The sequence below is a fragment of the Ustilaginoidea virens genome, chromosome 2 (assembly GCF_000687475.1).
Source record: "Ustilaginoidea virens chromosome 2, complete sequence".
Classification (NCBI taxonomy): Eukaryota; Fungi; Ascomycota; class Sordariomycetes; order Hypocreales; family Clavicipitaceae; genus Ustilaginoidea; species Ustilaginoidea virens.
In genome coordinates this window covers 4,024,571-4,043,738 of record NC_057317.1, presented here as the reverse complement: position 1 = coordinate 4,043,738, position 19,168 = coordinate 4,024,571, and the positions used below count along the sequence as shown (strand labels likewise).

The window sequence follows — 19,168 nt, the reverse complement described above, 5'->3', positions numbered from 1 at the left end:
CACCAGGCCCTTGAAGGATCCGAGCAGAGTTCTGAGATTTCTGAAGACGCAGCAGCAACCAGCCGGCTGGCTGGCTGGCTCCTACATGTTGAGTCTGAAGTCTTGACGATCTGAAAAAGCGGAACTATTCAAGGATCCGGAAAAAGCTTGTAGTTGTGGATGGCGAGCCCACATCTACGTTGATTGCCGATTTCGGAATTGCCGGGCTGCCTCCCCGTCTTCTCTCCATCTCTCCATCTCTCCATCTCTCTTTATTCGCGACGAGGACGAGGGGTGTGACTGTGCTCGATGGTCGGTTGTGTACTCCGTAGTCCACTTTTCAGCTGCAGTCTCTAGCAACCTGCACATTATTGACGACAACGCAAGACTGCTTTGCTTTGTTTCTTCTCCCAGGTCGTAAAACGCATCGTAAACTTTTTTAGATGCACGGTTTCCATAACCCGGCATTTGTAATTCGGCAGGACGCTGATGCCCAAGGCGACGAGCTAGAGTCTTGGCATGAATTTTTTTTCTCCTCCTCGTCGTTTTATTTATTTTTTTTTTCCCCCTCCTTTTTTCTCGTCCCCCCCAGCCCACCCCCCTTCCCTTTGTACTACCACAGCCGACCCCCGTCCACCGCATGTTGGTCTCGGCTATTTCTGTCCGGGATATTTGATAGTCGAAACGCAGGTCTTGCCCTATTGGTACGGAAAGGGAGGGCAAAGGGCGTCATTTGCCTTGCGGGACGCCCCAGAGCCTCAATGGGTCGTCAATAAACCCTTTGCGGGGGTTCCTCGGGCAATCCCAACCACCACCTGGTTGGCGCATGCGATTCTACCATGAACAGCTGCTCGCCAAGAACTTGACGGATCTGTTGGGGCACTGCCCTGATGCCCTGATTCCTTGTGATGGCAGACGACGAGGAGGCAGTAGATTGTAGGCAGTAGACAGTAGGCAGTAGGCAGAGAGGAGGTCTAGTATCCTGGGCACGGTGCCAAAAGCTTAGGTACCTGCCTAAATTACTAGCTACCAGATAGGTCCTAGGTTCCTAGGTACCTAAGGTAGCTGGCACTGTTGAGTAGGTACTTGGAATTTGATTTCCGGTACTCCGTATTGATTCTTGGCTGTCTTGTTTGTGAGTTTGCATTTCCAACATGCTGGATGTGTTGGGTTCCAGCACGTATTGGGACTAGAGTTCTAACGAGTACTCCGTACTCCGTACTGTACCACATAGACATGCACGTACTTCTCTGCCTGGCTAATGTTTTAGGCGACAGGGAATTTAGTTTTAGCGGGCTGCGTGGAAGATTGGCGGTTGACTGGACCTATCTCCCCTTCCTGTGTGACCTGCAAACAGGTACTGACCTCTGGCTCTGGGCAGCGTACCAGACATGTACTGTACATACCAGACCACAGGCACCAGTCTGGTCTTGTCGGCCCTCGTGGAACCCTGTAACTTTGCTGGGAGTAAGCTCAGCACAATGTTCCGTACCGAGTACTGAGTACCTCCTGCCGCATTGCCCTGGTCAGTCGCCGACCGTCCTCTGTCTCGTTCTCGTCTCGTCTTGGGCAATGCCCCCGATCTATCTCCTCATCCACGGAAAGATTGAATTTGGCCTCCCCAGCCGCTCTCCAATCCACCGTTGCGCCCTGGTTTCATCACCCTCCCCCCCCCCCCTCCCCCCCCGGTTTCTCGTCGGTCTGTTCGCAAGCTGATTCCCTGATTCCCGCTCTACGCTCGATCCTACCCACCACATCTTGGCCCAATCTCTGGCTTGACCACAATAATTCGAGCATTGGCACCAGACCCTTTCGATCCTGCATGCTCCCAGCTTTCAGCTTCCCAGAGAGTACGGAGTACCCTCTATGGAGTACTCCGTTCGCACAAGTTCATGAGGGAGTCGACGTTTGGCCTCTCATGGGTCCAGCACACACCAGCCATCCATCCTCATGCAGCCCAGTCACCCACTATCCACCCCTGGGTACGGGTAAAAACGAAACCCCCCCCCCCCCCTCCCTCTCCCCCCCCCTTCGGGAACTGCTAGCTTTGTTCAGACTACTTACATATGTATCATCCATTGCTGCTCAGCGCTGTCCCGCAGCTTGTGATCCGTATCTTTCTCGGACCAGGAACATGTGTATGATATACACTGACTATCTGCGTCCTGTCTTGGCTCCGTGGTCTATGGACTGGTGTGCCTCCGTCACCCTTTCTCGCTAAGCCTTGGCAACACCCATAGCCTTCTCGACAGCTCCGTTTCTGAAGCATCTCAATTTTTGTGTACTGCTTTCCCACGAGAATCTCCAGTTCGCGCCTTCGAAATAAAAGACGAAACCTGGGCAAAGCCAAGCTTGGGCCTATTCTTAACCCTTGCATTGCTCAGCATTGCCCAGCATTGTTCTGCCTCGTCCTGCAGGCCCGGCTTCAGCTTGTTGCGCCATTGCATCCCATCAGCCCAGACCATTTCAATATCTATCCCATCAGCTTCCTCTCCCGAACCTATGGGTGATCGGACCGTGTAGAACTAGGACAAAATAAATCAAAACGGCCCCCATCTAAAGTCGAGTCAACCGCGCAGCAGATAAGACGAGAGCAGCTTCAGGGGTGGATGCTTCTGATAGGGCACGGAGGAACTATCCAAAAGATATTCTCGGTGACGATCCTGAGTCCTCGGGAGTTTCCTGGCGGCCGGAATTGCTCCTCTTTCATGAATATTGGTCACGCTGTCTTGAGCTGTTGGTCGCAAGCTCCTGCTGGATTGATAGCGACATCCATAGAGCCCCAAACTTTATTTTCTCACGCGCTTGTTTCCTTCATGACCAACATGAACAAGTTCATGGGCTAATAAAGGTGCTAAAATATCGCTTTACAGGTTCGTCGACTCCTTGACAGCTTTGCCCTCACTTTTGCCGTAACAGGCAACATCAGCCTAGAATGGCAACACGACAATGAGCCCACAGACAGCGTCGCGGTTCGGCCCCTTACCAGGAAACCCCGTAGTCATCGACCTCGGTGATCTTGCTGCTAATGGAATCAATTCGGCGATAGGTACGGATCGTTTGCCCATCTTTCTCGCATGCTGGATCACGTGCAACGAAGAGTATGAATACATCAGCCAATGATGCATCTGCCAGCATGGCCCAGGATCATATGGCCATCACTCAAAGCAGCGGATATAATAACGAAGGCTGGGCCACCATCAGTCCGTATAATCAAAGCCCATATGACAGCAGCCCGATGAACGAGTACCCCGGTTTTGGACCGTTTGTGCCTCACGGAATGCCATCCGAGTCTCTAAGCAGAATGCCGCCGCCGGGACAACACCAGCAGCAAATCATGCACCCCTCCGCATCAATGGGCCACCACCAACTCCCTATGCCAAATACGACGTGGCCAAGCCAATTGACGAATCCGAGCCCGACTTCGGGAAGCCTCTCCGCCCCTACTGTGTCGATGCCCTCAGTGCCTCGAATCCAACCTGCCATAGATGTGCCCAAATTGACTAGCCAAGGTGAAAAGTGCCGCAAAACGTTGACAACCGAGCAAAAGCGGGCAATGTGTCAATACCACGAAGAGAATCCAGGAACTAGACAAGCCGATATTGGTTTGAGATTTGGCGTCGAGCGAAGGTAAGTCAGCCGTTGCGACCGGGAGAGGCGCCTACCAACGGGACTTCTGACTCGGGGTTTCAGTACGGTTTCCAAAGTCTTGAGGCATAAGGATCAGTATCTAAGACGAGATCAGGAGCCAGATCCTGCGGCGCTCAAGCGTGGTGGCAAAGCAAAGAATCCCGATTTCGACAGAACGCTTAGCAACTACGTTCGGCGGCAGCAGCAGCGTGGATTTGACATTGAGGATGACGAAATCATGGAGCAAGCACGGCTGTTTGCGCGAGCCAGTGGGAACCAGGACGGGATCCTGGTGAATCTGACCAGCAGTTGGTTGCAAAAGTTCAAACAAAAGCATGGTATCGGTACTGCTAAGCTCCCACGCAGAGCGTCCGAGACGAACATTCCCGACAATCGGATGTTGAGCCCCCGAATCACCCGTCATGATGCAACGTCAAAAGAGGTGTCCCCCACCTCTCCAACGCAACCCATGTCGCCTCTGTCCGGCAGCCGGAGCGATGACGAAGGACAACGGGAGCAGAATATTGAATTCGATTTCCCCTTCCGACAACAAGAATCCCATTCGACGGCAGCTTCCCTGGCAAGCGACGCACGAGATTGCGCTGCTTCATCGTTTTCGGGAGGAACGTTGAGCCCAACTGGCCCCTTTACCTTTTCCCCGGATCCCAATGTAGGAGGATTCCAGCCTATGTCGCTTCGTCACGACCTGGCCCCGGATTTCCATCATCGAGAGAAGAGAAGCAATACCTTCCCATCAATTGACATCAGCTTCAAAAGCCAGCAGGGGCCTGTCCCGGAGCCCGTGACACCACAACTCCCCCCTCCCGTCAGCGCCCCTTCGGTCCTTGAGTCGCCGACGAACGAAGCTCAGCCGGGGCCCTACGCCATCAACACCGGCCTGACCTCGCCGCCGAGTCTTCATCATCACTGCGGAAGCAAATCAAGCATCGCTGTCCGCAATTCCATGGCCCCGGCTGAATCATCTCCGGTGTCGCCTTCCCAAGAAGATGCCCGCCGCGCAGCCAATACTCTGCTGAGCTATCTTCAGAACAGTGGGCAGTCGTTCCAAGCGAGCGACTACAATGCCATTGTACAGCTGACGAAGAAGCTCGAAATTCATCAGCAAATGAACCACCGACCATCTGTGGGAGGATTATCGAGAATCCCAGAGGGCGACACGGAAATGACGTCGTCCACGGGTCCCGCATTGATGCAAGCAGGATGAGGCACAAAACTCGAGCACACCATCAGATTTTCTCGAAACAAAACTTACCTCTCTTATTGTTTTTTTTTAATGTGTAGTGATCTTGTTTCTTTTTTCTACTCCCTGGTTTTGCCTGCATTGGCGCTTTATTTCAAGGCTTCCGAGCCATCTTTCGTGATGGCATCCGACGTGGACATGAGATCAAGAATATAACCGGCCCTACTGGATCCATCGTCGAGCGGCTGACCGCAAGGAATCGTCCAAAGACCATTCCGACCTCTTGGCGATCAAGTCAAACTGTACTGACATTGATGACGCTCGCCACGAGCCATCGGCCATTGAACACAGAAGCTCCTAAATTTGGGCTTTGTCTTTCGCTTTTAGTCGCATTCTTCCCCTTATAACCAACAGGAAGATAGGAGGCAACTCTATATACTCTGGCAACAGAACTCGGCAACGACATGAGGATTCTTACTTTCTGGCCGCATTTCCACTCTTAATGTGCGCCAAGTTGATTACTATTGCAACGCAAAATGTGCATTGTTTATACGGGCAAACCTTTGCGGCCGTTCCGTCTATTCAAGAAAGGAAGGCTCGATTTTGTTCAGCTTTATGCTCCTGCTTCCACGTCCATTCAGCGCTGCGTAAATCGCGATAGTTATCAAGTATATGTCTTGCAGCAATTCAACTATCGCACGTCGCATACGTGCAGCGAACGGGAGTATTCTTTATATGCTTTCCTTCTAAAGTACAAAGCCAAATCGAGATTCCCGATTCGGATATATATATATATATATATATATATATAACGGCAGCATTTCAGAAGAGCTTCGCTGTTCGACTTGGTGTCACGAAAGATAAAAAAATGGGTGCTTTTACTTTTCATCATCAAATTTTCCTCTTCTGCTAGATATATGTTTGTTTCGTGTGGGCATCCGGGACGGTGGTCATTCGGTGTGTTGGCATGGCAGACCATGAATGAGGCGGATAGAGTAATCGTGTGGTCTGAGACTTGGGAAAGCGATGGTATGAGCAGCGTAGCTAGGAGGGTGCTGTCGACGCTGGTCGACGACGGCAGCCGAAACAGAGCCACGGGGTTGTGGACCGTGGCGTACCTGCTTGGCAACTTGGCGCATTTATCAACGAGCTCCTTGGTTCCTGTATGATGGCAAAAGTGCTTGTAGCTTTTATAAAAAAACCACAGGGAGGTATCGAATCGCCAGCAGCCCATGCTATCCCAGCCTCTCGCGCAAAAGCTCTTCTACGCCGACGGTCTCCAATTCCGGCATCAGCCGCACCAGAACGAGCTCCAAGACGCTGTACATGAGATGCTTGTTGCAGTACTCATCGTCCACTATACTCAGGAGCTGCTCCAGTTCTCTTACAGCATCCTCCTCCCTGCGGGGATCCATTCCGCCGTGGCCGAGATATATTCGAGCTACGGTGGCAGGAAGAAGATGCAGCAGGGCCTTGCTGGCACGCCCGCGGAGAGCGCGTAGCTCCTCATCCGAAGACGGCGGAAACATGGACGGCGAGCCTGGGGCATTGTTGGGAAACAGGGCGCCCCGGAGGGTGCGAAGAATGGGGGCCAGATGGGACGCCGAGAGAACAAGTCGAATATGATGGGAGAGCAGCCTGTCCGAGCCTGTTAGTTCTTTTCTTCCTGATCGGAAATGGGGGTATTCATGACGTTGCAGGTTCCCTTTCGGGACATGTTTCAAGGCTGCAGGTGAGGGGGGTTAAGGGTGCAGAGGGGTGTTTTGTCTTGGCATAGATTCTGTCCAAGCTGGATGGTTGAGGAGGGGGACGGTAACCCGACTATACGTTGTCATTGAGAGGGAAGTCAAGTGGCTGCTGTTTTGATGAATGCCGAGGCTTCTCTATCAACGCCTCACGTCGCTTTTTCCATGGACGGTGGTGTATCTAACCAAGGGCTTTGCATTGCCACGCACAGCAATACGACTTGACTTGACCGTGAGAAACGCAAGTCGAGGAAAAAGGGAGGTGGATGCGGCCCCAAGAGTAGGCTTCGGGTCGCCGTGAGTGAGGTCGCCAAAGGGTTTGCAGGACGCAGAAAGGAATGAATGGTCGAGGTCCAAGACGATACCTGGACATGCAGGGGGTGAAGTGGCCCGCTCCCGAGTATTGAATGGGCCCTTGGACAAGTCTGGCGTGGCGCTCAAGGTCGGTTTGCCCAGAGGGATTTTGGTGGCCGCGGCTACGAGACGAAGGCGCGCCATCATCAAGAAATCCCAAAGCTGGGGGCTGGCTTCGGGGCTGTCATCGTGCGCGCCGTAATTCCGTAAAGCCGCCTCCCAGAAGTTGTGAAGTCGCCGAGTATCTGATCCTGATGATTCCACAGACACGGACGATCCAGCCAGGACCCGTTGAAAATTGCGCCTGGCAACAACCCTTTCAAAAGGGCAAAGAGTTGAGCTGGACTGGGCTCGGGAGGCACGTCGGCCTTGCGGGCCGGTCATCACAATCTTGAAAGCCACTTTGGCTGACATTGCATTGATGAGAGCAACAATAGTGTGTCCAGGGGCCCCTCGGGATGACGAGAGTGGATAGCCCGTAAACACGCCTTGCGTTGAAACGGCGGATTGAGCATGTCAAGAGTAGGAAATCAACCGTTCATGCTTACCTATCCAGAGTGCTGTCCAGGGCAGCCATCCGCCCGGGACCGTGAATTGCCCCTAAATGCAGGAGCGACAGAAACCCGCTCAACCACGGCATTCTGGCTTGCACGTCCATGACATTCCCCAGGCATGCCCAGGTACTAAAAGAGAGGATCGGAACCTTGGTTGGCCTCGGGCTGTTGTCCTGAGCGGCCGTTGATGTCTTTGCGACACCTTCTTCTACTCTCCTCCTTGCCGGCAGCGATGACGACATCATCACCAGGTCGAAAGCGAATCGTGCTGATGCTAAGAAGAGCATCCCGAATCGAATGATGGAGGTGAGAAGCCCCTGAGCAGACCATCTGCGAGGATTGGTAGTCGCAGAGTGCAGGCTTTGCAAAGTCTTTGCCCGATTGCCGGCCTCTTTCTTTTCCCTGACACTCCGTTCAATGGTGCAGATGACCTCGAGCAGTAGCCAAGGCTGAGCCGCCTTGTTTGCCATGGCGTTACCTATGATGAGCTCGGAGAATATTTGTCCGACGAGCGCTGTCAGGCACGGGTTCTCGAGATCTTCGGTTGGCAGGAGAATGGACAAAGCTGCCTGGGCGAGGAGTTGCCGATACGCAGCTTCATTCTTGAGCTGTGCATCGAGAGCAGCGAGGTCACCGGCGACAGGGACTGGCGATAGGAACGGTAGTGGCCACAGAGCGTGGTAGGCTTCCCGGCTATTGTCTCGCAACGACACTGAGGATGCTTGGTGCGACGAACGATGAACTTTTGGTGAATCTGGTCAGCAATCAAAACATGATGGTGGTTGCGGGAGCTTTCATCACTGAGCCATTACTTGTGACGTGTCTGTCGACCATTTCGGGGATCTCGTTGAACAAGAGATTCTCCAGGTCCAGCACCCGAACTCGTTGCTCCAGCGCACGAGTGCAATGCGCGATGACGCGGACAACCTCGGCCACAAACTGCTCGTCCGGCGTGATCTTGCTGTACCATGCCTGGATGTATTCCCGCAGGATGATGGCCAGCAACGCATAAAGCTGCAGATCGACGTCATTGCGGCTGGTCAACGGCGGCAAAAGCTGGTCAATAGGCGTTTGGCAGTCTCGTCCTTTGTCTCCAGACTCCCGGGGCAGGAGGACCTTGCGAATCAAGGATTGCGTGGCGCGATCGGACAGCGCGTCAAGGACGGGAGCGCGGCTTGGGCGGCGATGATTCATTGGAGTCGACGTTTTCGATGCTTTGTGCGTGGTTGGAGCGGCGCTGCCCGGAGCTGGCGCGAGCTTGGGAGCAGAAGCAGAAGCAGAAGCAGCAGCAGCAGGGGAGGTCATCGTCGCGACCACTTCCGAGCAAAGGGGTGAAGCCACATGGCAGACGGCGCTTTGGCTGCGCGGACGATGAATGACGGCGACCGCGCCTCGTCACCGAGTGATTCCCAAGGCCGTGTTTGCGCTGGCGAGATGGGGAGAGGAGATGTCTGGTTCGTCCTAACCGCTAACAGGCACCAAGTACCAAAGACCTTTAGGTACCAGAGACACCTAATCCAGGTAGCCGATTAGGGTCGTACCTAGCGGTATATCTGTGCCATATTGACGCTCGAGGCTCGAAACACTGGGACCTAGGCCCGGGGTGGCGGGTGGTGATTTTCTGAAATACCTACTCCGTACCTTCTGCAGATATTCAGCACGACCAACGAAACAACAACTGCAGCTTTATAACCAGATTCAACTGCCAATCCTGTCACATACGACCACAGCCGTCTGAGAATTCTGGATCCCGTCCGATCTCCGATAGAAAAACAGGCGAGCGCCGGATTAGTAGTTGGGTCGGTGACGACCAGCGAATACCTGGTGTTGTATGTTTTTTTTTTATCACTTATTTATTTTATTGCACTCCTCATCAACGGGAGCTTATCGAACAGTCTTTTTTCGCGTTGAACAACCTCTCTCCGTTATTGCGCCTGTATTGAATCGCCTCTTCATCTACTCCGGATCGCCGAGGCCGCCCCTAACTTAGGTACCTGCAGGTACCTGGTCGGAGGTAGCTGGAAATACATCATTCACATCTTTCCTGTAATTCTACGTTCCTAAGCGGACGGGTCATGCAGCACTTGATAAACCCTGGATTTCTGGTCCATCCAACATACATAGGTTAATGCCACACCTATGCTCAATCTGAGGCTTTCCCGTTGCTTCGCCCTCCTGAAACGGTACCCATAGTCTCATTGTGCTGACTGGCTCAGGCTTAGGCGAGCAAGGCCACTGTGATTATCGTGCCGCCCGTTTCATCGACTTGTCTGTAAGAGAAGCCCATAGACGAAAATGCGCGGTGCTAAAAGGTGTCTTCTTGTTTTAACTGTGAACTTGGTCGTTGCAACGGCAAATCAACAATATACAATATGAATACAGAGCCATCCTATTGCTCCCGCCTCGCGGCCGCCACTTCTACAGCTCCTTTTTGGTTGCCTCATATCTTTAATGCTTGTCAGTGCAACGGATTCGTCTATTTCGTCATCACCTGCAAGATTTTGATCACGCACCTTTTGCCTCGGAAGGCCCAGACTCCCCAGTTGCCGCAGCTAACATCCTGCGGGTCCATGTCGTTCAAGTCCCATCTCAAGCTTCGAAATATGTTCTCACCAGGCTCAAGGAGAACATCGAATTCCCCTTTGGATTTTTTGTGCACCCACTCGACGTCTCTTTCAAGATCGAACTGAGTGTACCCTGTGGAGATGATAGGCACCTTCGTCTCCAGAAGCATCGGCAAGGTCTCTTCCCACTCGTGACTGCTCGCAGGGTGCCCAAGACCAGGGTGAAACAGGACAAAGCAGTCAAAGTAAGGGTCATAAGGCGCAAAATGCCCCGTCTTGTGGATCGTGTGGTAATAGTCGACAATGGTGCTAATCTTCATCTTATACCAAATGCGGTCCTCTACTATGGCACCGAACGGGTTTGACGGCGTTCGTGCTGGGAGGGGAAACTCGTCATCGCGATTGGCCATGCTCTCGGGGCCAATGAGCACCAGATGAAGCCTTGATTCTGGAAAGAGATGAGCCAGTTGGACCCAGGCGGCCCGTGGCAAAGATGATTCAGCTCGAGCGCCGAGAACAAATACTCTGACTGGCGGCGGTTCCGGTCGAAGCTGATTCACGCTTGAGCCTCGGCCGCTTTTGGGAGGATGCAGATTATATCGCAAGGCTACAGTAAGTCAGCTTTCCGGGGCCGCTTGCTATCGATCTTACCAGCACTCACCGCTGAAGCTCTTCAAGCCCTCTGCGGTCAGCCTCCCTCCCTTCTTCATACTATAAGGGCTCAGCTCATGCAAAATACTGCCAATTGTAACGGGATACGTAAGAAGCCGCGTAATCTGCCTCATAGAACGGTCCGAATTGACAGCTGCAAATTCTCGGGTATACATGAAAGTGTCCCAGTTCGTCATATTCACTGCTGCTTCGTCAAGCTGTAAGTCAGGAAGGTTACCCTCTTGGAAGACGCGTCCGGATCGGAGATCATGATCATCCTCGTTGATCTGGCGTAAAGTGTCGCAGATCTTCAAGTGCTCTTCGTAATGGTCCATCCAGTGCTCTTCGTTGCAATAAACAGGAAAGCCACAGTCAGGGCACTCAAAGTCAACATGCGCCGGAGGCATATTTGGATTCGCGCCTTCATCACCATCAGGCTTTTGCGTCACAGTAGGAAGTTTTGTTGGCGCATGATCGGGGTGAGGACAGTATGCATGTTGTCTCATGAATGCCGCTCTGCGACGGAACTCGGGCACGGGAGACGAGGAAAAGGGGTGGAACAGATCATCTTGACTAAGCCTTAGCTTTGAAGATACTGCCTCAGTTCTGGATGCTTCGGCTTGTGATTTGGAATTCGAGCTAGAAGTAAAGCGTCGTGCTGTCGAGATTGAAAGCTTCCTGCCTGTGGGTGGCAGGAGTCGGTCGACGTCAGCTAATGTTGTGGTTCTTCCTGCGCGACGAATTGGCAGTCGAGCTGGCCAGCTACCGTGAGCTGACCTCCGAAGCAAAAAATGACAGCGGCCGCAAACAGCTGAGGCTGCTTCACGCAGCATTGGCTCCATTGTTCAACTACCTGTTTGCAAATCCTGAACAGACACTTGGAGGAAGTTGTCGAGGAACCTCATCTGGGTGGGGCAGATGATTTCGGCAAGCTTGGTCCCCACTTTCGATGTGCCCGCATTAACTGTTCCTCCATGCAGCCGACGACCCACGAGAGGTAGGCAAACTTGGAAGTTTTGGACCTCGCCTGAGAAATCCATCCCATCAAGTTTTATTCAAAAGCTTCCAATTGGCAATCAAGCCACTCGAAGCCGCGCAGGCTGGACTGCGCCGAGAGAGCATCATGGCGACGACGTCCAACATGTTCTTGTATTCGCTGACTATCCAGCAACCGAACAACGTCGCCCAAGCCGTGCTCGGCCAATTCGCGGGTACCAAAGAACAGCTCATCATAACTGGTGCAGGATCACAGTTGACGCTGTTACGACCGGATCCTTCTTTGGGAAAGGTGACGACCGTTCTGTCGCATGATGTCTTTGGGGTAATCCGATCCCTAGCCGCGTTTCGTCTAGCGGGTAGTAATAAAGGTAACCATCATCCAGTATCATTATCCACCTGGCAGCTGGTTTCTTCCTGGATTCAACATCATCACCATACCGTTACCATTTGCCCTCGGCATCGATTATCCTACTTGAAACGATTACATGCTGACAATGTTCTTTTTTTCACGTCAGATTATCTGATTCTGGCCACGGATTCTGGCAGAATCACAATTGTCGAGTACTTGCCTGCACAAAATCGATTCTCCCGGCTGCATCTCGAAACGTTCGGCAAGTCTGGCATACGGCGGGTGATACCAGGCGAATATCTTGCCTGTGACCCCAAAGGTCGAGCTTGTATCATAGCCTCTACTGAGAAAAACAAGCTCGTATACGTTTTGAACAGAAGTACACAGGCAGAGCTGACCATTTCCTCACCTTTGGAAGCGCACAAACCTGGTGTGCTTGTCATTGCCATGACCGCGTTGGATGTTGGTTATGCAAACCCCGTGTTTGCCGCCTTGGAGATCGATTACTCAGAGGTAGATCAAGATTCCACTGGCCAGGCTCTCGAGGATACCGAGACACAGTTAGTTTATTACGAACTCGATCTCGGACTGAACCACGTTGTTCGAAAATGGTCAGAGCCCGTGGACCCCACAGCATCTATCCTCTTTCAGGTACCTGGAGGAAACGACGGACCCAGTGGAGTTCTTGTCTGCGGGGAAGAGAGCATAACATATCGGCATTCGAATCAGGACGCGTTTCGTGTCCCGATTCCGCGGAGAAAGGGAGCAACGGAGGACCCATCAAGAAAACGCACAATCATATCGGGCGTCATGCACAAACTGAAAGGTAGCGCTGGCGCCTTCTTTTTTCTTTTGCAATCCGAGGATGGCGATCTCTTCAAAGTCACAATTGACATGGTCAATGATGATCAGGGCAACCCAACCGGCGAAGTGCAGAGACTCAAGATTAAGTACTTCGATACTGTGCCAGTTGCCACCAGTCTTTGTATCTTGAAAAGTGGCTTTCTTTACGTTGCCAGCCAGTTTGGTAACTTTTCCTTCTACCAGTTTGAAAAACTCGGCGACGATGACGAGGAGCTGGAATTCAGTAGTGACGACTTCCCAGTGGACCCTCACGCTTCATACGATCCAGTTTACTTCCATCCTCGACCTGCCGAGAACTTGGCTCTGGTCGAAAGTATTCCCTCTATGAATCCGTTGATGGATTGCAAGGTGGCCAACTTGACCGGAGAGGATGCGCCTCAAATCTATACTGCGTGCGGAAGCGGAGCAAGAAGCTCCTTTAGGATGCTAAGGCACGGCTTGGAAGTTAACGAGATTGTGGCCTCAGAGTTGCCAGGCATTCCATCGGCTGTGTGGACGTTGAAGCTGAATCGGGGAGAACATTACGATGCCTACATCGTTCTGTCATTCACAAACGGGACGCTTGTGTTGAGCATTGGCGAAACTGTTGAAGAAGTCAGCGACTCTGGCTTTGCTACCAGCGTTCCCACTCTCGCAGCGCAATTGTTGGGAGATGACGGTCTAATTCAGGTTCACCCGAAAGGCATTCGACACATCCGCAACGGAAAGGTCAATGAATGGGATGCTCCACAGCATCGGTCCATTGTGGCAGCCTCTACAAATGCCCATCAAGTTGCAATTGCACTCAGCTCCGGCGAGATTGTATACTTTGAGATGGATTCGGATGGTTCCCTCGCGGAATACGATGAGAAGAAGGAAATGTTCGGGACCGTTACGTGCCTTAGCCTGGGTGAGGTCCCAGAAGGCAGAGTTCGCAGTTCCTTTCTCGCTGTAGGCTGTGACGATTGTACCGTCCGCATCCTTAGCCTTGATCCTGAGTCAACCTTGGAGAGCAAGTCTGTCCAAGCTCTCACGGCTGCGCCATCGTCGCTAGCCATCATTGCCATGGACGACTCATCGTCCGGTGGTTCCACTCTTTATCTTCACATAGGGTTGCACTCTGGTGTGTATCTGCGCACAGTACTTGACGAAGTCACTGGCGAATTGACAGATACGAGGCAAAAGTTCTTGGGGCCGAAACAGGTTCGGCTATTCCAGGTCACCGTCCAGGGAACCACTTGCGTTTTAGGGCTGAGTTCTCGACCGTGGCTTGGATATGCCGACCCCATCACCAAAGGCTTCGTAGTCACACCGCTCAATTACGTGGACTTGGAATGGGGTTGGAACTTTAGCAGCGAGCAATGCGAAGAAGGTATTGTCGGAATTCAAGGCCAATCTTTGAGGTGAGTTAAATGGTACCCGTCCTTCTTTCACAAACGAAGCCAAATGATGAGACTCTGGGATCCTACGCCTGTAATGGCTATGAGGCCTTACGCATTTTTTTTCCAATTGTTCCTACTGAAATGGCATTACTACCACATACCACGAAGCTCCACCGGTCCATTTTTTAAAAGAATAGATGCTCACCATTTGCCAGGATTTTCTCCATTGACCGCTTGGGCGACACCTTGACACAAAAGTCTGTCCCTTTGACGTACACCCCAAGGACAATGGTCAAGCACCCGGAACAACCTGTATTTTACACTGTTGAAAGTGATAATAACACCCTGCCTCCGGACCTGCGGGCGCAGCTGCTGGCGGACCCGGCGGTAGTCAACGGCGACGCGAAATCCTTACCCCCCGAAGACTTTGGATATCCGAAAGGCAACCGCCGATGGGCTTCGTGCATCAATGTGGTTGACCTGGTAGCAGAAGAACCCCGAGTTGCTCAAACGGTTGACTTGGAAAATAATGAGTCAGCTATTAGTGCTGCCATCGTCTCGTTTGCCAGCCAGGACAATGAAAGCTTCCTCATTGTTGGTACAGGGAAAGACATCATCGTCAACCCGCGAAGCCATTCAGAAGCTTACATGTACGTTTTCCGATTTCAAGAGGAAGGGCGGGAGCTCGAGTTCATTCACAAGACCAAAATTGAAGAGCCTCCTTTGGCTTTGATACCCTTCCAAGGAAGACTTTTAGCGGGGGTGGGGAAAACGTTGCGCATCTACGACCTCGGCATGCGCCAGATGCTACGAAAGGCCCAAGCAGACGTAGCTTCTCAGCATATCGTGTCCCTTAATGCTCAAGGCAACCGCATCATAGTCAGTGATGTACAGCAAGGGGTAACCTATGTCACATACAAGCCCACGACCAACAAATTGATACCCTTTGTTGACGACACGGTAGCTCGATGGACGACTTGTACGACAATGGTGGACTATGAGTCTGTAGCGGGCGGAGACAAGTTTGGCAACATCTTCATTGTCCGATGTCCTCAAAAGGCAAGCGAGGAGGCTGAGGAGGAACAATCCGGCCTTCATTTGATGAATGCAAGGGACTATCTCCATGGAGCCTCGCAACGGTTGGACCTCATGTGCCATTTCTACGCACAAGACATCCCCACTAGCATTACGAAAACCAGCTTGGTGGTCGGCGGACAGGACGTGCTTTTGTGGAGCGGGTTAATGGGAACGATCGGAGTGTTTATTCCTCTCATCAGTCGAGAGGACGCGGATTTTTTCCAGAGCCTCGAACAACATCTCCGAACTGAAGATCCACCCTTGGCAGGCAGAGATCATCTGATGTATCGAGGGTATTATGCGCCAGTCAAGGGAATTATCGATGGTGACCTTTGCGAACGATACACGCTGCTCGCCAATGATAAGAAGCAAATGATTGCCGGCGAGCTGGATCGATCGGTTCGAGAGATTGAGAGGAAGATATCGGTGCGTGTGAACGATTCCCCAGAATTCCATACTTGGCAGCTGACAAGACATTTTAGGATGTTCGTACCCGATCCGCTTTTTAACAATCCTGATTCTTTGGTGAAATATGAAGAGAAGATCTTAATACGCTGCATGAAAATATACCGTCTAGATACACTTGGCTTGGCTTGGCTTGGGGCGGCGGCGTCGGCGTCGGCGTACATGATGAATAGCCAGCAAAGGCAGACAGACCTTTGCCGCATTTCATTTGGGTTGATTTCATTTATTTATTTATTTATTTCTTCATTTATCTTTACGAACGTGCTTGATTGTAGCACGCGGAAGAGAAAATGTAACATGATATAGCGACACAAAAGTCCCCGAAGTTTACTGTGGGCTCTGCCCATGCCAAAATGGCCTTTTGATCTTGACTTGGGTAGATGACTTGCTGGCCAATTCCTGGGGATGCCTTCTTTCCCAAACGCCATCCGCAAGGTAGGCGTCCACTGACGCACCGAGATCATAATACGACCGCTCCAGGTAAAGCAGCGCGACATCGTAATCCGGCTCCTTGCAAAACGTCATGAAACGCCGAATCTTGGCCTTGTTCACTTCCTCCTCCTCCCCCTCTATCGGCCGGGGCGAGAGGCTGCCACGGCCCTTGTAGTAAGCGCCAGGTATGGAGACCGTCCTCCTCGCGAGCAAGAGATGGTCACTCGTGATGCGATTCGCGTGACGAAGAGCCGCCGCGGGGACGCCGTAACGCAGCGACAGGGACGCGATGCTATCGTGGTCGTGGTTCAAGAAGTGGAGGACGTCATCGCGGACGGGCTCCTTCTCATTCTCCTGCAGCTCGTGCTTGTCCGAGCCACCGGATGTTGGAGCAACAGCGGATGCCGTCGGCGTGTACGGTGGTGGAGCGCACGAGGACTCTACGGTGATTGTCCTCGACGACGGGACGGCTGTATACGAGGGGGGGTTCTTGAGATGCCGGGGCAGCGAGGTCAGCTTGCTGGACACTTGGCAGTAGGGACAGTACTGCTCGAATCGAGGGTTTCTCTAGCACCGAAGTCAGGGCATTTTCCGTTTGTTTATGAAAGGGCAAATAAAAAGAAAATAAAAAATAAAAAATAAAAAAAAATAAAAAACCAGCTCAAGAGGGTGAATGGCGGCGCTCTGTAACAAACCCGAATGCAGTCCGGGCAGATGATTCTGCCGCAGCACGCCACCCTTCGACCCCGAGAGACGGGCTCCGGCAAGGACGGCGACTGGGAGGAGAGCGATGTGAGGCAAGTTGAGCAAAATTCCATTGTGAAGGAGGATGGCGAAGACCCCGGGTGCTGCGCAGACTCTAGCGTGGTCTTGGACCGACAACTTGGAGGGGGAAGATTGGGGTTCTGGTCGGTCTGGTGGGCAACCACGTCATTGGGCTGTCATGCAAGCTTGAAATGAGGTGCTCGCTGGCTGCCGTCATGGTTTCCTGTGTTTTATAATTAAGACTGGCAGACCTTGGCTCGCTTCAAAAGTACGTGTTTGCACTACCGACACTGTGTTTTACAATTAAAGACTGGCAGACCTTGGCTCGCTTCAAAAGTACGTGTTTGCAATGCCGACACTGATCGGAACGTCCTGAGGAGGAGGCAACGAGGCAGCTTGACCAAGAATTCTTTTTGCTTCGAGCAGGAATTGTCTGAATCGCTTCGCTGCAGTGCAGGTACATATGTACCATTGCAGCTGACGCTGCTGTCCGCGACTCGGAGTTAGGTGCTCCGCACGTGCCCAACCAAGTACCTCCTACCTCCTGCGTCTGGGCCTGTCTGGTACATACCAGGAGGACCCGGCTTACCTCCCTGGGCCGTTGACATCCCGGTCAATGCCACCGTCAATGCCACCACCTACACTTCAACAAACGGTTTATCCAACAGCGATAGTTACGCAGCCTCGGAAGACGCCCTGCAATGTCCAAGACTCTCGCCTTTGGGCTCAGCGTGTCCGGAAAAGCCGGCGCAGCCAAGCCCAAGCCGAAGCCTCTCCAGAAACCGTCCGCCTTTGGAGGGCACGACGATTCCGATCAGGAGGAGCAAGAAACAGGCGCTTCCGAGCCGCAAGAACTCGACGGCGACCTCTACGATGACCTGGAAATGGCACGCACGGACCCGGCGGCGTCGCAGAAAAGGGCCAGGAGAAAACCCGGAGCGCCCGCGCAGCCCCCGAAACTGAAATCACAATCGCGCCCCGCTGCGCCGTTTGGCGACCTGTCGAGCTCGCTCCTGTCGCGGAAAAACGCCCAGGAAGCTGCGGAGCTGGATTCCACCATCTACGAGTACGACTCGGTATACCACTCGTTCAACCCGCCCAAAACCGCCACCACCAAGGAGCCTGCGGAGCGAAAGCCAAAGTACATGCGAAGTCTGCTCCAAGCAGCCGAGGTCAGAAAACGAGACGCCCTGATCGCGGAGGAGAAGAAGATTGCCAGGGAGCGGGAAGCCGAAGGCGAAGAGTACGCGGGCAAGGAAAAGTTCGTGACGGAAGCGTACAAGAAGCAGCAGCAGGAGAACAGGAGGCTGGAGGAGGAGGAGAAGCGCAGGGAGGCAGAGGAAGCAAAGGCGAACAAAGGCGGGGGCATGTCGGCCTTTTACCGGAAGCTTCTGGACAAGGGGGAACAAAGACATGGCGAAATCGTAAAGGCCGTCGCGGAGAGGGCCAAGCTTGGGCCTGCGCCGGATGATGATGATGATGCGGTCGACGACGACGAACCCTGCGCGGACAAGTCGGAGGCGCAGTTGGCACAGGAGCTGAACGAAAAGGGTGCGTCCGTCGCGGTCAACGAAGAAGGCCAGGTCGTAGACAAGCGGCAGCTGTTGAGGGGTGGTCTCAATGTCGGCTCCAGGAAGAAAGAGGAGGTTCGGAAGCAACAAGCGGAGCATGTTCAAGAAGCTGACAAGAGGCATGTGAGCCATGCTCAATTCGGAAGAAAGCAGGCCATGAGGGAGCGCCAGTCTCGGATGATGGAAGAACAGCTTGAGCAGTCATTAAAACGATCGAGAGAAGCCCAAGAGGCGCAGCGGCACGACGTGGAGCGCGCGCTGAAGAGCAGGAAGACGGAGAGCGACATATCCAGCGCGAAAGAGCGTTATCTCGCGAGAAAGCGCGCTGCAGAGGAGGCCAAGAGGCAAGACAAGGCAACGTAGAGTATACATATCCCAGGCTGTTTCATTCTCAAACTGGCCCATGTTCTGCGAATCGAGCATGCTAGATTATCTGGGCTTGTATCAGATGGCATCACGCCCCGGTCTTCCGCCCCCCCATCTGTCTTCCCCGACCGCTTTGATGCGTCATTACCTAGTGTACAACAAGCACTCGACGCTCGCCAGCCATCCCATAATCCGCAGTGCCTCTGGTCCAGTGCCACTGGTCGAGTGCAAGATATTGTGT

General features: G+C 52.9%; 7 protein-coding genes across 7 annotated transcripts; 3 read left to right on the top strand and 4 right to left on the bottom strand.

Annotated features, from left to right (window-relative positions):
- Positions 1-3,115: 3,115 nt before the first annotated feature.
- UV8b_02884 (uncharacterized protein) lies at positions 3,116-4,834 on the top strand (the record flags this gene model as incomplete). The annotated part of the gene is made up of 2 exons (XM_043140382.1): positions 3,116-3,609; positions 3,673-4,834. 2 exons carry the CDS (start codon positions 3,116-3,118, stop codon positions 4,832-4,834), a joined length of 1,656 nt encoding a protein of 551 aa, XP_042996316.1.
- A 125-nt stretch (positions 4,835-4,959) lies between these two features.
- Positions 4,960-5,276, bottom strand: UV8b_02883 (uncharacterized protein; the record flags this gene model as incomplete). The annotated part of the gene is made up of 2 exons (XM_043140381.1): positions 4,960-5,055; positions 5,121-5,276. The coding sequence occupies 2 exons, from the start codon at positions 5,274-5,276 to the stop codon at positions 4,960-4,962; spliced, it is 252 nt and encodes an 83-aa protein (XP_042996315.1).
- A 769-nt stretch (positions 5,277-6,045) lies between these two features.
- On the bottom strand, positions 6,046-8,768 carry UV8b_02882 (uncharacterized protein; the record flags this gene model as incomplete). Its single annotated transcript, XM_043140380.1, has 3 exons — positions 6,046-6,448; positions 7,458-8,205; positions 8,276-8,768. 3 exons carry the CDS (start codon positions 8,766-8,768, stop codon positions 6,046-6,048), a joined length of 1,644 nt encoding a protein of 547 aa, XP_042996314.1.
- A 1,113-nt stretch (positions 8,769-9,881) lies between these two features.
- Positions 9,882-11,520, bottom strand: UV8b_02881 (uncharacterized protein; the record flags this gene model as incomplete). Its single annotated transcript, XM_043140379.1, has 3 exons — positions 9,882-9,909; positions 9,977-10,634; positions 10,689-11,520. The coding sequence occupies 3 exons, from the start codon at positions 11,518-11,520 to the stop codon at positions 9,882-9,884; spliced, it is 1,518 nt and encodes a 505-aa protein (XP_042996313.1).
- Positions 11,521-11,801: 281 nt separating this feature from the next.
- Positions 11,802-15,837, top strand: UV8b_02880 (uncharacterized protein; the record flags this gene model as incomplete). Its single annotated transcript, XM_043140378.1, has 4 exons — positions 11,802-12,045; positions 12,193-14,272; positions 14,467-15,754; positions 15,811-15,837. 4 exons carry the CDS (start codon positions 11,802-11,804, stop codon positions 15,835-15,837), a joined length of 3,639 nt encoding a protein of 1,212 aa, XP_042996312.1.
- Positions 15,838-16,120: 283 nt separating this feature from the next.
- On the bottom strand, positions 16,121-17,043 carry UV8b_02879 (uncharacterized protein; the record flags this gene model as incomplete). The annotated part of the gene is made up of 2 exons (XM_043140377.1): positions 16,121-16,792; positions 16,921-17,043. 2 exons carry the CDS (start codon positions 17,041-17,043, stop codon positions 16,121-16,123), a joined length of 795 nt encoding a protein of 264 aa, XP_042996311.1.
- Positions 17,044-17,691: 648 nt separating this feature from the next.
- On the top strand, positions 17,692-18,924 carry UV8b_02878 (uncharacterized protein; the record flags this gene model as incomplete). Its single annotated transcript, XM_043140376.1, has 1 exon — positions 17,692-18,924. The coding sequence occupies one exon, from the start codon at positions 17,692-17,694 to the stop codon at positions 18,922-18,924; it is 1,233 nt and encodes a 410-aa protein (XP_042996310.1).
- Positions 18,925-19,168: the final 244 nt, after the last annotated feature.